This window comes from Ursus arctos, unplaced genomic scaffold, assembly GCF_023065955.2.
Source record: "Ursus arctos isolate Adak ecotype North America unplaced genomic scaffold, UrsArc2.0 scaffold_15, whole genome shotgun sequence".
Classification (NCBI taxonomy): Eukaryota; Metazoa; Chordata; class Mammalia; order Carnivora; family Ursidae; genus Ursus; species Ursus arctos.
The window spans coordinates 47,655,565-47,670,138 of NW_026622819.1; the positions used below are offsets into that span (position 1 = coordinate 47,655,565).

Consider the following 14,574-nt stretch of genomic DNA (forward strand, 5'->3'; position numbering starts at 1 on the left):
GTCTCCTTTTTCTCTACCTTGTATACATGCCAAGGAGCCCATATGGTCAACAAATGATTTCTACAGAGATGAGTTAGAACATCCTTGCAAATAAATAAAATATTACCAGCCTCCTTCTTATCTTGCCAACCCCATAGAAAACAAACCAGTCATCAAATAAAATCCCTGTTTTTTTATTTGACTAGCAGAATGTGGTACAGCCATGGGAAAAATAGGTTATTGAAGGAAAATAAGCTATAAGGTAAACATACACATATGCCATTAAAAAAGAAATAAAAAAGATATGCTCTGGGCTAGCTTTTGAAAGGTCTATTTAAGATACCAGCATAACTGCCTTCCTTGTACCAAGAAGAAAAAACAGCGGAATAAGAGATGGAAAGAGTTTTAGCATAATATACAGAGCAAGTAGTTGAAAGTACAGACTCCAAAGTCAGGCTCTCTTGGTTTGAATCCTAGATATACTACTTATTTGCTGTGCAACTCTGGGCAAGTGATTGAACTTCTCTGTACTCTCAGTGTCCTTATCTTCACAAGGGGTGCCTCTAGCACTTTGTGCCTGGCATAGTAAGGGATCAGGGAGGGTTACTGTCGTTATTCTTGGTACTATTATTACGCAGAGCTATGTGGTTAGGTAGACGAGGGGTCAAGTCCCAGGTCTGATTCTAATCAGTTTTGTGGCTTTGGGTAAATTACTGACCCTCTCTAAATCCCAGGTTTCTCATCTGTAAAATGGCAATAATAATTGTTACAGCTCATCAGACTTGTTGAAGGATCTTATGATGTAAGTAAAATAATTACCACAGTACTGGCCCAGAGTAACTGCTCCATAAATGTTAGTTGATAATAGCCCCCAAATAGCAACAAGAGCAATAACAATACTGCTACACTTTACCACCTGGTCTGGTCACCCCCAAGCAGCACAGCAAAGTCTGAGCACTATTTCTCCTTTGCCAGCCATGCTATGGGTAGTGTTGGATTCACACATGGATAACACAGATCACCTGCTTCGCAGTGACCCGTGGCTCCTGAACTCTTCCATCTGCCTGACACTGAGAGCTTGCTGGCTATTGAGGCCCCAACATTAGGATTTCTGGTGTTACCCACTCTATGGATTACTCTGGGGATACACTGGAAATCAGTCTCACTTACGTCTTTACTCATTATCTTGACTTCTTGCCATGCCCTTTTTTATTACAAGGGAAGACAAAAGACAACTTTCCCACTGCTCAAAAAAAAAAAAAAAAAAAAAAAAAAAAAAGACCTGATTTGATGCTTGAAAATCTGGCACCTCTGTGCTCCATGTTGTGACACATCTGGATATTCTGAGCCCTAATGTTCTGTCCTTTCATCTGTCTTGCTTTTTCAAATACGAAAATCCATTGATAAGATGTAATGTGCCACTCTAAGTAACAAAACATGACATCAGTATTTATCTGTGGTAACCTGGACCCTTCACCAAAATGCTCTTGCCCAAGTGGGCCCAGCTGGAGTCATGTGAAGGGCCACTGCCTAAGTGTAAAGCTCTGCATCGTTCATCCTTGGCCCTTGTGTTCTGAAAGTGCATTTCTGTCAGAAAGCTGGAGAGATGTTACAGACATTCCTCGCACGATCTCCAGAATCCCAGGGAGACCGCTGCAAGCCTAGGCCAACGTGAACTGGAAAGGCATCGGGGTGGACCCCAAATCCTCCAACTTTTTGTGTGACCCAGCAACCATTAAGCTGTGTACCCCTGAAATGGACACTTGCCCACCAGCATACCACGGGCAAAGAGCACTAAATGGATTTTGATAGAAACTATACGAATGTGAGAAGATTACATCCCCTCACTAGGTCTCAGTTTCCTTCTCTGGAAAAGGAGAGGATGTACTGGATGACCTTCCATACTTCAAATGACTCTTCACGTGGCATGAGCTGTCACCCTAGCGGGGGAGGAGAGCGAAATCTGGGATGGTACGTTTCTCTTTGTGGTTTAGTTTCCATTCACTCATCCAATTTTAGTTTGTTGGGGTTAGACAAATAATATACATTTCATAGGCCACATGCAGCCCTCCATTCTAAAGGCCTTAAGAAAGCTCTCTACAAGTTCAAAAGACGTCAGGAGGTAAAAGCTACTTATGCAAAAAGTAAATCGATAAGTCAAAACCACCTGGAAAAAGAACTCTCAGAATGTTTGACTTCCTATTTTGAACACTTGCGCTATTGATAGAATGAGGAGCGATCAGGGGGACTGCTCCCAGGCACAGCCAACTCCCTGGTGAGCTTCCAAGGACCGGCAGGGAAGAGCAAAGTTATAAGCAACTCAGAGTGATCTTGCCCTGGGCTTTCGTGACACGCTAGGAGTCCATGTAATTGAAAATGAGTTCATCAAAGTCCTGCTTGGCCCCCCACGCCATTTCACAATTGCCACAGACCACGGCCTGAGCATCTCACGTGGGCCTGCATAATCTGGCCCTCGGCAGCCATCCTGGCCTCAACTCCTGCCATCCTCCCAGGGACTGGGAGATACAGGAGGCATCCCAGGCTCCTTTGGGTTTCTTTAACTCACTTAAGCAAAACAGCCTTTGTACACGCTGTCCCCTCTTTTCGGAAGTTTGTTTCTGTCCCCTTTACCTGGTGAAAACTTACTCAGCTCTTAGGTTTTGGCATAAATGTGATTTCCTCAAGGAAGACTTCCCTGACACCTCACTCCTCCCCACTCCTTTTATGGTCCCCCTTTTAAACATAAGTCTCGTGAGTTGGTTGTAAGTTGTGTTTAATATCTTTCTTCTCTATTTATATCATAAATTCTGTGAAGACAGGGGCGGCATCTGCCTTGTGTTATTGTACCTTAGCTTGGTGTCTGGCATGTTCTAGATGCTTAGAACAAATGAAGGAAGGAATGATTTGAAGTCCAACTTACCAACACCTTATTCCTTGGCTGGAGAGCCAAAGAAAGGACTATACAAGAAATAGCCAGTGCATGTCTTTGTTCTCCTGAAGCCCTGTTTCTCCAAAGGCACCTCCAGACAAGAGGAGGCCTGTGTCAACGGCTTCAGTTCAGAGTACGAAAAAAATGTGCATGTTAAAAGGAGGTCTAGAGATGACCCAACCCAGCTCTCATTGAACGCATACGAAGCTGAGGCTATGGAAACAAAGTAACCCGCCCAGAGTTACACAGCTAGTTCATGGCAGAGTCGGGTCGGAAATCCAGCTCTTCCATTGGACAGCCTGATTTTCTCTCCATTAGATCCAACTGATATTTACTAGCCTTCTTAAAGCCCCATTACACAGAAGGGAGGGGGGGGGCTCTCCTTTCTATTGGAAGCTCCATGCTGTCTCTCAATATGGAGTAATCTTCCCAAGCCTGAATCATCTTTCTCCACATGTCCATAAAACAACAAATTTAAGTGCAGCTGGGCACAAGGAGTCAATGGGGTTGGATACCCAGGGGCAACCAACAGAAGCAAAAACTGCTTCTGTCTGGAGCAACAGGATTAAAGAAGGTCAAATGCTAAAGAGCAAGAATAACACCATATTGTCAGGGACAGCTGGAAGGGGACACTACAATGGAGAGGTCAGAACTAACTGGCGGTGGGGAAAATCTGATTCTCCTTCTCTAACGCTGTAATTACAGCAAGGAGATGGGCCCAGTGATTCTATTACCACACTCTATTCTACAAAGTATTTTTAGTTTAACCGAACCCCACTTTTGTTTAGATTTGTTTTATTTTGGGATCCTGGCATATTTATACTTCATGTCTTTATCTGTATAACTACTTTGAAAGGAAATTTAATTCATTTGTACCTGATGCCCACAAAAGCTAAATTTCACTTGTTTCCCAATTTTAGAAAGCAGGGGTGTTTTAAAACATCTATATTTGAGCCAAGAAACTAAGTAGGACCTCAGGTCGGAACTCGTGAACATTAAAATGTTCACCATCTAAAAACTGATTTTTGAAATAAACATGATGATTGTACAAATTCATACCGATTTTTAAAGAGGAACCTAAGTATGAAAAGTACCAGTTGGGGTCTTATAACCAGAAAGGGTGCCTACTGATGACCGGCTGAGCTCTCTGACCCACTCAGGTTTCCCAGTGATCATGGAGGAGGCAATTCCTCCAACAACCCAAAAAGGGGAGAGAGTGGAGGGCGGGAGAAGAGGGGAAGGGATAAAACACATGCATGCCAAAAAAAAAAAAAAAAGTCCCCTAAAAAAAATGAGCATTTAAACTGCTTGTCAGAAGGCTTCCTGACAAAGCCACTGGAGTGTATTCACAGGCATTTGCATAAATGCTGCCGGTGAGTTCACCATAGCTGCTAGCGCTAATGGTACATAAAGTAATTTAGTCACTTCTCCCGGCATTCTATGTCAGAATGATGAGCGCCGGCACTTTGCCTTGTTGCATATTAGATCATTAGATAATAAAGTGTTAGCGCATGCAAGCTGACAGGGTCCCTGCACTATAGCTTTGGGAGGGCACCGCATTTTGCCACAGGGGGAAAAAACAGAGAAACTGATGCCCCCATTGGCCTTAAATTCAAGTAAACACAACCTGAAACTCAGGAGAACAATAACAACAATATCAACACTCCCAAGCCTTTAAAGATCCCCAGCATACCGTCCCCAGGAATTTGCCCAAGTGACGGGAAGACAGGGCAGATGCATAAGCTAGGGCTGTATGCATGACCGTGGGTGGGGACAATTCTGCATCTTTGGCCCCAAGCCTATGCTTTTCAAACACTGAAGCCCTGAGATCGCAGTCACCTCCTGACGCTACCTCTCTCCACGGTGCACATCTTCCATAAAGCTATTGCTTGCTTAAAGCCGAAACCTCACTAGCCTAAACTCTCCCATAAATATTCAGCCAAAGAAAATCTCAGTATTTATGAATGAAGAAAGAAACGGGGGAGAGCAATTACCATGAGCTACAGGATGCCAGGATTCACCCTCTTTGGACCATGCAAGATACTATGAAATAAATTTGCCTTTGTCAACTCTCCTACTTGAAATACAGGGGCTGTTATTTGAACATGGAGGTTTGGAAGTCCGTGGGTCACACAGGGATGACTGCATGAATGTAAAGCACGGTCTCTTTTTCTACTTATATGCAGAAAGATGAGCTACGAAAGGGAACTTTCCTCCAACTGTCTGACAAGCAGGATATAAATAGAGATGTGCAGAGTTTCTCAAAATAATTCAGGCTACCTGTAAATGAGATGGTAAAAAGCCCAGAATGAGGAAAAACGAAGGCTCTTACAGGTCACCTATGAGGTGAAAATACCTCGCAGTCTCACTGTGTGAAAATACCTAGCTTTCTGAAGTGGGGTTGAAGGAGTGGAGTGGCTGAGGCATAGGAGCTTGGTTCTGGAAGTCTTAAACAGGGCAATTTCAAATAGGATTTTTCAATGGCAAGATAAAGTATTACCGTACCCCCAAATCAACACACATTAGCATCTGAGTCCACTCCCACACATCCCTAATGAAAGAGCCCAATAGTCACCCTTTGCTGAGTAGATATTTATGTATCAGCTTGAAGTGTCTAAATGAGTGGGTGGTTTTCTGTGGTTGGTTGATTCATTCTGCAGAGAAGCAGATTTCCATGTATTGTCATTACAAAGAACCTCAAGGTATCTACCCTTTTATTCTTCTGAAGAGAAATAAAGTAAGGCATTGGTGAGAGCGAGGCCCCCTAGCTGAAGAAGATAGGACATACTCAGACCCCCAATGATGCTTAACCATTTATGAACAGTGAAATGTCATCATTTTCTTGAACAATATGTTAATAATCACATGGCCACTTGCGGATTGGTAAACTGGAGATGAGGAATAAAATATTGTCTCTAAAACTTAGAATAATAGAATATTCCAATTGAAATATTAATATGTACACATAGACACGAGAACATTTGAGTTGGGAGGAAGCCTAGAAACATTTTGGTCTAGAGATCTCAACCTGTTAGCCTATGGCTGTATTCTTCCTAAGTGACATTTTTCCCTTGCTCCCTTCAGAGGGTTTAAAAGTTTTATAGTTAGTTACCAACAGTTAAAAATTAGGAGTTTTAATTCTTGCCAAACTAGAACATCTGCCCTCACTGGGCTCTCAGTCCCCTTGGCCACAACTGCCTGGGGCTGCGGGACAGCAAAGCCTGTTCTTACCCTTCCTCTGCGGTCTCCACCCAGCCCACTTCCCCTATGTACCTGACCTGCCCCCACTCAAAGCACACATTGTTTTTTAACCCCCTACAGAGCATCGCCTTCATTTTCCCAAGAAGAAGACTAGGGATCCCAAAAGGTAAGGTGATTTGTCCAAGGTCACTTAAAAGCCAGAGGTGAAACTAGAAATTGAATTTAGGTTTCCTGGCTCCTACTTCAAGATCCTTTCCTCCACATTATAATGCAAAATAAAATGTTCTGACCTCCAGGCTCTAAAGGTGTCCTTTCCAGCAGGTTGTGTCTGTTGGTTTGTGTTGGGTTTTTTTCGGTGGAGGGATGATTTGATGACGGCATGTGGTCTGTTACTGCCTTCCCAAAGGCAGGAATGAGAGATGCTGTGTCTGCGCTCGGAGCGTATTTTGAAACTGTGAAGCCATGATTGGTAGATTTCAAACTGACAGTCAAGTCTGTCCTTGGACAGGACAGTAACCATTGTAACTAACCAGCCACAGTGGAAAACAAGACTTCGGTTTTGAAACCACAGCTTTCCAAATTGTGCTCACTGAGTATTTGCCTAGTTTTTCCTCTTCCTTTCCCCTAAATACTTCTAGTAATACAATGCCTTAAGTGACTTCAAGGGTATTAAAAAGGCAACATTACCGTAAAGTGAGGATCAGAATAATTTTAAGTACAGGAATGGAACTAGGAATGTAATCATGAGCAGGTGTTTCAAATGGCCTCCTGCAAAAAAAGTAATATCCATCCATCTCAGCACTAATGAAACCATAAAGAAGCAGCTTTTGAAAGATGATGGTTTACTTTAAAAAGACTGTAAAACTGGATGTGGTGAAGAATCCCTTCTAAGAGTGTTACATGTGGCTAATTAATAAAAAGTACAGTTTGTGTATTCCTTAAGTGCAGAAAAAAAATCGGGCAAAAATAATGATAGTGGTGTTTTTATTAAATTAGAATGCTGGCAGGGAAGGGAGTGTTCCACCTTATGAATTATATCATGGACAGCTTATGGTCCTTGGAAAAATCAGGCGATCGGGTGGTAATTTGTGCAGTACTGTTTTTAAAAGAATCCTGCTGACCCAGCAAACTGGAAAGTGAAGTAGGGAAGTGGGTTTAGAGTTTAATTTGAAGGATGTAAGAGAAAATATAGCATGGCAATTGGTATCCAGTATAGTCTCAATCACTGTTTCTTGGATGGATGGTTGGATGGATGGATTGATGAAAGATGAATAGATGGTTGGGTGGATTGAGGATGGATGGGTGGCTAGATGGACAGATGGATGGACGGACAGATGAATGAAAAGTGAATGGATGGATGGATGATGGATGGATGATGGATAGATGGATAAATAGAGGGATGGGTAGATGAATGGATCAATGGATAGATGGACGGATAGAAGGATGTGTACATTATATATACATGTAGTACAAAAACTTTCAGATGTGCATTCAATCTATCCCATGGTTTCTTTGAGTGGCATTCACTTTCCTTGATTCAAATTTTTATCCAGTTTCCTCCAGTCCTCTCAAAGATACCACTGATTAGCCATAAATCTGAGACAAACGTGAGATCTCCCCCAACAAAATCCACCCACAGAAAGTAGACTCTACCATGTGGTGATGAAGGGAGGATTATATACAAGGCAGAGGAGAGACATTTAGTTTGGGCTTCATCCTCACAAAATGCCTCTGACCTTGACTTTGGACTTTATCTCCAAATGAAGTTTAAAATGAAGTTATAGAGCTACACCAGCAGGACTGCAAAGAGGATGGAGTTCATTATACAACCAAGTCAGCTGGAAACTCAAAATGTATCACAATATTTGTTACCCTGCTTTGGCCCTCCTTTGTTTTCCAGTCAAGCGGGAACATAAAATAAAGCAGGGGTCCAGGTCTCCCACTCTCTCTCAGCCTGAAGGAAAGAAGCCTCAGCCATTTCCAGGATAGAGAGATGTGCAACCAGAAAGGCTGGGCCTCAAAGATATCCTCCTGTCTTTAAATACTTGCTATCAGTATCGTTCAACAGAACATTTGAAATTGGAAACAGAGTAGAAAATGTGGTGGAGTTGGAAAAAGAAATCAAATAGATTTACAGTTAAAGTAGCAATGCCAACCAATGAAAATGATTTGCCTACCATGTTCCAGATAAGAGGGCGTACCTTCCGAGGGGTCAAGCCTCCGAGCCCTCCGCCCATGCTTAGAGTTATTATGGACAAACATGTTATCAGAGACTGCCAGGACATGGCCATCCACATTGACTGTCGTAGACACCACGACCTGGAGACAGAAGAGAGAAATGAATGAACATTTTAATATAAAAGCATGGAGGGTAATAAACTCAAGTTAAATAAATAACAGCTGGGAGCTGAAGAAAATTGCATAGCTATTTCACATAATAACTGGTGCTTATGCTGTACAAGTCTAACAAGAGGAGCTATTGATGAGTGGGTCTTTGGCATGGAACGCTTTTGATGCAGTTTTAAGTAAAATTGCACAGTTTATAGTTATACAGCAGAAGGTACACTGTTAACCATCATTTTAACAAGAGGATCTTTATTAGCATATTTTTTTACACAACGGTGGTTGTGTTTCACCTAAATTACCCTTCAGTTTAGACACTGAAGCAGATATCACAGTTGATCATGCAAATAAAAATCTTTTGAATCTTTAAAATATTTCCCCCCCACTGCGTCAGGGTTAAGAGGATAGAGAAATGAAAAAGAGAGGTTTCAGTGAGAGCTGGGATGCAGCTTTCTCTCCCCGGTGTCTTTTCGGGTTTCTTGTACTTTTCTCTTCCCACATTACTTGGATTAATCAGACCAACCTCTCCCTGTCCCCACCACCATCACCACTACCACCACTACCACCACCAGCAGCCCTCCCCAAAAGATCCCTGCTAATTAAGAGTCTTACATCTGTGTTTCAAAGCCCAAAAAAAACACAAAACACAAAACAAAAAAAGAAGAAATGCAATGGCCCGGGTGTAATTCAGATATCCTGGCCATCTCATAAACGGACTCTGAAGTTAGTTTGCCAGAAGGGACACGGGCAAAGGTGTTTTCTCAGAGAACTTTGACTAAAACAATGAGAAGAAATGACCTACACTTCTCCTTATATTAAATGGGGAAGAGGATTAAAACTGAAACCCACAGAGATATGTTTATTCATGCGACCTCTTACAACCAAATATAATAATTGTCTGTAATTGCAGCTCCAGCTCCCACCTCATGCTTTGACATGGGAAACAGCAATCAGCCAGCTCCCGTTTAATCCACCTATTATGTTGACTAATTAACTTTCCTCGACAGTTTATTTCTTCCTCCATTATCAGCCCCTGTCAGCCGCAAGCACCCTGCAGCATAGGGGAGACCTCAGGCTCTTTGATTGATCACCGATAGATTGACATGCAGATTAATTTAATTAGAATCACCTCACTTGAGAAATGAAAGACAAAGGCAAGAGGGCTAATAGATCTGCTCTCATAATGAGGCGAACCTCCAGAGCCAAAGCTGAGGATTTCTGATTTATTTTGCTCAATTCCCCAGTTGCTTAGAAAGACTCTCGCTTTAATTGTTCTTGGTTTTGAGAGGCATTAGCCTCTGAAGAGGTGAAACGCTTTACAAGGATTGGCACATACTGAGGCCCCAGTTTCTGAGGAAGCCTTTTCTCCGACTTCTAGAGTCTTGTGCAACGCCGCAGTTTCGTCCCCTGAGTAGGGCAGAGGGCAAGACGCTGGGCCTTGGCCTATGCCTGCGAATTGCCTGGCGAAATGCCCTCCTCAGTAGCCTCCCACCCCAACCAACGTCAGCCATACTGAAAAGTTCCAGGGTCGGCGTTTTTGACCTCAGCGCGTTAAGCCAAAACATGGCGGAGTCCCTTTCTCGCAGCCTCAAAGATGGCCACGAACTCCAGGCTGTGAAGCACTGTTCCCAATACTATCGTGGGGTTGATTTCATTTGATCTGATCCTATTTGACTTGATCTAGTCACAGTTTTTGTTTTTTTCTTCCAAGCTCTCACTTCTGCAGACCCGAGGCCCTGCTCTTTACATGGAGCCCCTACAGGCTTTCATACCCGGATGCGGAAGTCAGCAAACTCAAGAATCTAAGCGCTTGGTCATCCCACTCTGGGAGCCTCCCAGGGATGACTGCCCAGCAGGGGTTCTGTGGGGTCCTCCCTCAGGGCCCTCTCTCAAGATCTTCTCCTTGACTCCTGGCCAGGCCTGGATCCTCCCCTGATTTTATTTTTTAATTCTATTTTATTTAAATACAAAGTAAACAATTGAGAGTCCATTCTGGGACGCGGGGTATTTGCCTCAATCATTGTGAAAACCAAAATTCCAACAAGGGCAAGTCATTCATGGGAGGACTTAGTACGTTTGAAGTAGCAGTTTGCAAAGTGGTTTTTCTCTTTCTTCATGATTGACCAACCAGAACTGACACAGCCTGAAGGTTATGTGTATGCCTCATCAATTGTAGGTTAATTTAAAAAGAGAAGGAAGAGAAGAAAATGGTCTGTTCTTTTATTTTCAAAAAGTATTATGTGCCAGTGCAGAGTCCATATTATTTAAGGCAAAGGAAACTCACTTTTCTTTTTAGTTAGGGAGGTGGGACATTTACAATTATATAACAGAGCTGGGTCTTTCAAAGAATTTTTGATTTACTACGAGACCACAATTGAGTGGTCACTGGAGTCGTTAGCTGAAGAAACTATAAAAGGAATCCCAAACGGTATCTGTTTCCAGTGTCAGGAAATACAGAAAGTTGTTATTCTACATGTCTGTCTTAAGAGGAAAAAAAAGCAATGACAATTCACCATGCACCTGTAAGACAAAATGCTACAGGCTTAGGCTTAAAATATTCAGTATTGTTTAAAGATATTGTCATCTAATTCCTACATTGAACAAAAATGACAAAAACGGTTAAGTTAAAAAAAAAAAAAAACCTACATCCTATGTGTTTTTTTCTTGACAAAAGAAGAATCACCAAGACCCACATGTGTGACAGAATCATTTCATTGAAAGTTCCATTAAAATTGGAGAAAGATAAAACAGAATCCTCATGCCTTTAATTTCTAGAAAATAAACACCTAATGTTCCTCACAGAAACTCATGACTACACATTTTAACTTCCCTCTCCCCAAAATAATTTCTCTCATTCCAATTTGGAAATGATCAAGATATATTTAAATAAAACATATGCTGAAATTAATCCACAGAGCAACTTGTAAATTTTTTAAAAAATCTAACCGTGAGTTGCAAAGGGGGCACTGAAGTGTCCTTTAAAAATAGGCCCATAGTGGGAGGGAAAAGGGCCTTTACAGTTTAACACAAGATTAATGAGGTGCTGACACATTCATGCAGGCATGGGGACAGACAGGCCTGCCAAATCTTCAACCTTCCCAAATTTTGTCAACAAAACACAGCTTGAATTTGGGACAGGTAAACATGGAAAATGATTTTACATTTGGACTCAACACTTCCCTCTCTTTCTCCCCTTCCTCAATCGCCTGCCCAGGGAAAGAGATGAAGGCATGTGAAGAACAGGTATACTTAGAACTTTATGGTATCTGTTAAATTAAGTCTGTACTCTTTAGACTTGTACTGTTCAAGATAGTAACCACACATGTAGCTATTTCAATTTAAGCTAATTAGGTAAAAATTTAAATTCCATTGTTTCTGAGTCTCCATAGCCATGTTTCAAGTGGTTAGTGGCCACATGTAGGTAGAGACTGTTATATTGGAAGGGGCAGATATAGAACATTTTCCTCATTGTGGAGTGTTCTATTGGACAGTGCTGCTGTAGAATGGTTTTTGAAATAAATTATTCCAAGTTATTCATGAGGATGTCCAAGTTATATCTCCTGAAATAGGTATTAGTCTAAGTGGACATGTTTCAGGTTATATACAAGTATTTCTTATCACTATATTTTTTAGAATCAATTTTCTGTTTAGGGCATAATTTTCTAATGTAGCAATCCATAGATATGCCAATGAACACGCAATGTGTTCCATGGTACCTTCTATCCAGGTCCAGCCATCCAGGTGAGGGCATTAAGCATGAGGGGATTAAAAACAAAACAAAACAAAACAACCCCCCCCCCAAAAAAAAAAAAACCAGAAGAGAAATCTGCAGGTACCCATGGACTTTGGAGATTTTACACTAATTTTTTTTCAGTTTCTTGCCTTATCTTAGTGGTTCAGAATGTCCTCTGTTTTATCCTGGACCTAGCTATCCCTAAAGGTTGTTATTTTTGCAATTTCACCCCCTCTATTTAGAATTAGAAAGAATTCAACACAAAATTGATGATTCTTGACTCCCAAGCTTTCCTCGTTGTTGTGACTTTGGCCAGGTTAACTTAACCCTCAGCCGCCATGCTCCCACCTATCAAGTGGAAATACTAGTAACAGTACCTGGTTCTGTGAGGCTTAAATGATTTAAAGTGGCCAGCATGGTTCCTGGCTCATACTGAGCACTCAACAATTGTTAGTAGCGGTAGTATTGTAGCTATTGCTTTGTTGGTGATACTCACCAAAAAGTTCAAGTTAATGTATCGGGCTGATCATCTGAAGCCATAAAGAGGACCCCACATAAACTGTTATTTTAAATAAAAGGTTGCAGAAATTATCTCTAATATGTTCACTGCTTTATTAGTCTAACAATGAAATTGCACAATTTTAAAGAACTTTGTGCTCACAATATGTAATTATGTAATTTAGGCTTCATGTAAATTGCAAATTTCACTGGTTTGTATAATTTTCCTTTCTAGAACCCATTGGCATCTTAGCCTTTAATATTCTAGGCTTGAAACTAAACAAAATCTTACTGCTTTGAAAAAAATCTATAAATTAGACATCTTATCAATTTAGTCTAGTTTTCCCAGTATTTCATATGAATGAAGGATTCTCTGGGAGTTTTATTATTGGTTACTATTTCCTGCTATCATTCTTCAGGCTGTCCCTCTTTTTTCATATCAGGAAGGAAATCTTGTATGTCCCAACTAAACTAAATTATCTAAGATTCATGACCCATAATCTCTGTCTCATGAGCAGATTTTCAAAAAGACAAAAGCCGCTAAATTCAGTCGTGGGTGGAAGATCACATTAACAAAAGTAGCAGCTCATGTTGAAGAAGGGGTTATGACAAAAGCAACCAAAAGAGTTGAAATTTGTGTTTTTAAACATTTCTACAACAAATATGGAATCAAGAGGGAGATTAGACCATAAAAATATTTTCAATATTTAAATTTAGAATATTTAGTGGTAAGTACCTCCCTCCAAAAAATAACCGCTTTAACAAATTAATTTTGAATGAATATAAAATTATAAATTTGGTTTTCAAAGCTAATATATGGTAACTCAGTGTAAGGAAACTCAGTGTTACATGAGCTTCTCACCTCTGGGTTTAACTTATTCTATGTCTGCATCAATTCAGGAACCCTAACATAAGGCATTAAATGCACTGGCTTAAAGTACAAGAAATAAAAAGGCAGTAAGCAACATTCCATGGCGTAATAGTCAGCAATAAAAAGAAACAAACTACTGATACACCTGGGTGAATTTCAAGAGAATTTTGCTGAGTAAAAAAAGCCGGTACCAAAAGATTACGTATTGCATGGTATAGGCTTATTCCCCTCCCCCCCCATCTCCTCCAAAATTACATGCTGAATACTTAACCCCCAGTACCTCAGGATGGGACTGTATTTGGAGACAGGCCCTTTAAAGATGTGATTAAGTTAAAATAAGGCTCTTAGAGTGGGCCCTAATCCAATCTGATTGGTGCCCTAAGAAGAGGAAATTCGGCCCCACAGAGAGACAGCAGGGTATACGTGCAAAGAGGAAAGACCATGTGAGGACACAGCAAGAAGGTGGCTATCTACAAGCCACGCAGAGAGGTCTCAGAGGAAACCAACCCCACTGACACCTTGATCTTGGACTTCCAGCCTCCAAAACTGTCAGAAAATAAATTTCCATTTTTAAGCCATTCAGTCAGTGATATTTGGTTATGGAAGTCATGGAAAAGTAATGCACTGCATAACTCCATTTCCTTAACATTCCTGAAATTGAAAAATTTTTAGAAATGGAGAATGGATTAGCACTTGCCAAGGGTTCGGGACAGAGGGAAGGTGGATGTGGCTATTACAAAAAAATAATAGGAAGGATCCTTGTGGTGATGGCAACGCCCAATAGCTTCCCTGTGGTGACAGATACACAGACTTACCATGATAAAATTTTACAAAATTAAAAACATACCCATATGTAAATGACTACAAGTATAACTAGAGGAATTTGAATGAGGTGATGTCTTAATTAATATTCAAATCCTGCATGCTTACTGTATAGTACTATGTACTGTATAGTTTTGCAATACATTACTATTGGGGTACTGGGTAAAGGGTACACGGGATCACTCTATTATTTCATAC

General features: G+C 41.1%; 1 protein-coding gene across 14 annotated transcripts in view; it reads right to left on the reverse strand.

Moving 5' to 3' along the window:
- Positions 1-14,574, reverse strand: part of EBF1 (EBF transcription factor 1) — a 384,748-nt gene that overhangs the window by 117,349 nt on the left and 252,825 nt on the right. For 10 of the 14 annotated variants that reach the window (XR_007191188.2, XR_003319508.4, XM_048224416.2 and 7 more), the window contains exon 8: positions 8,287-8,428. Coding sequence is in view for 12 of the 14 variants with exons in the window: in XM_048224416.2 (XP_048080373.1) it covers positions 8,287-8,428 (142 nt within the window). In the remaining 2 variants the exon portion in view is untranslated. The remainder of the gene's footprint in view (positions 1-8,286; positions 8,429-14,574) is intronic. The other 4 variants (XM_048224418.2, XM_026510881.4, XM_048224417.2 and 1 more) reach the window with 1 other exon arrangement.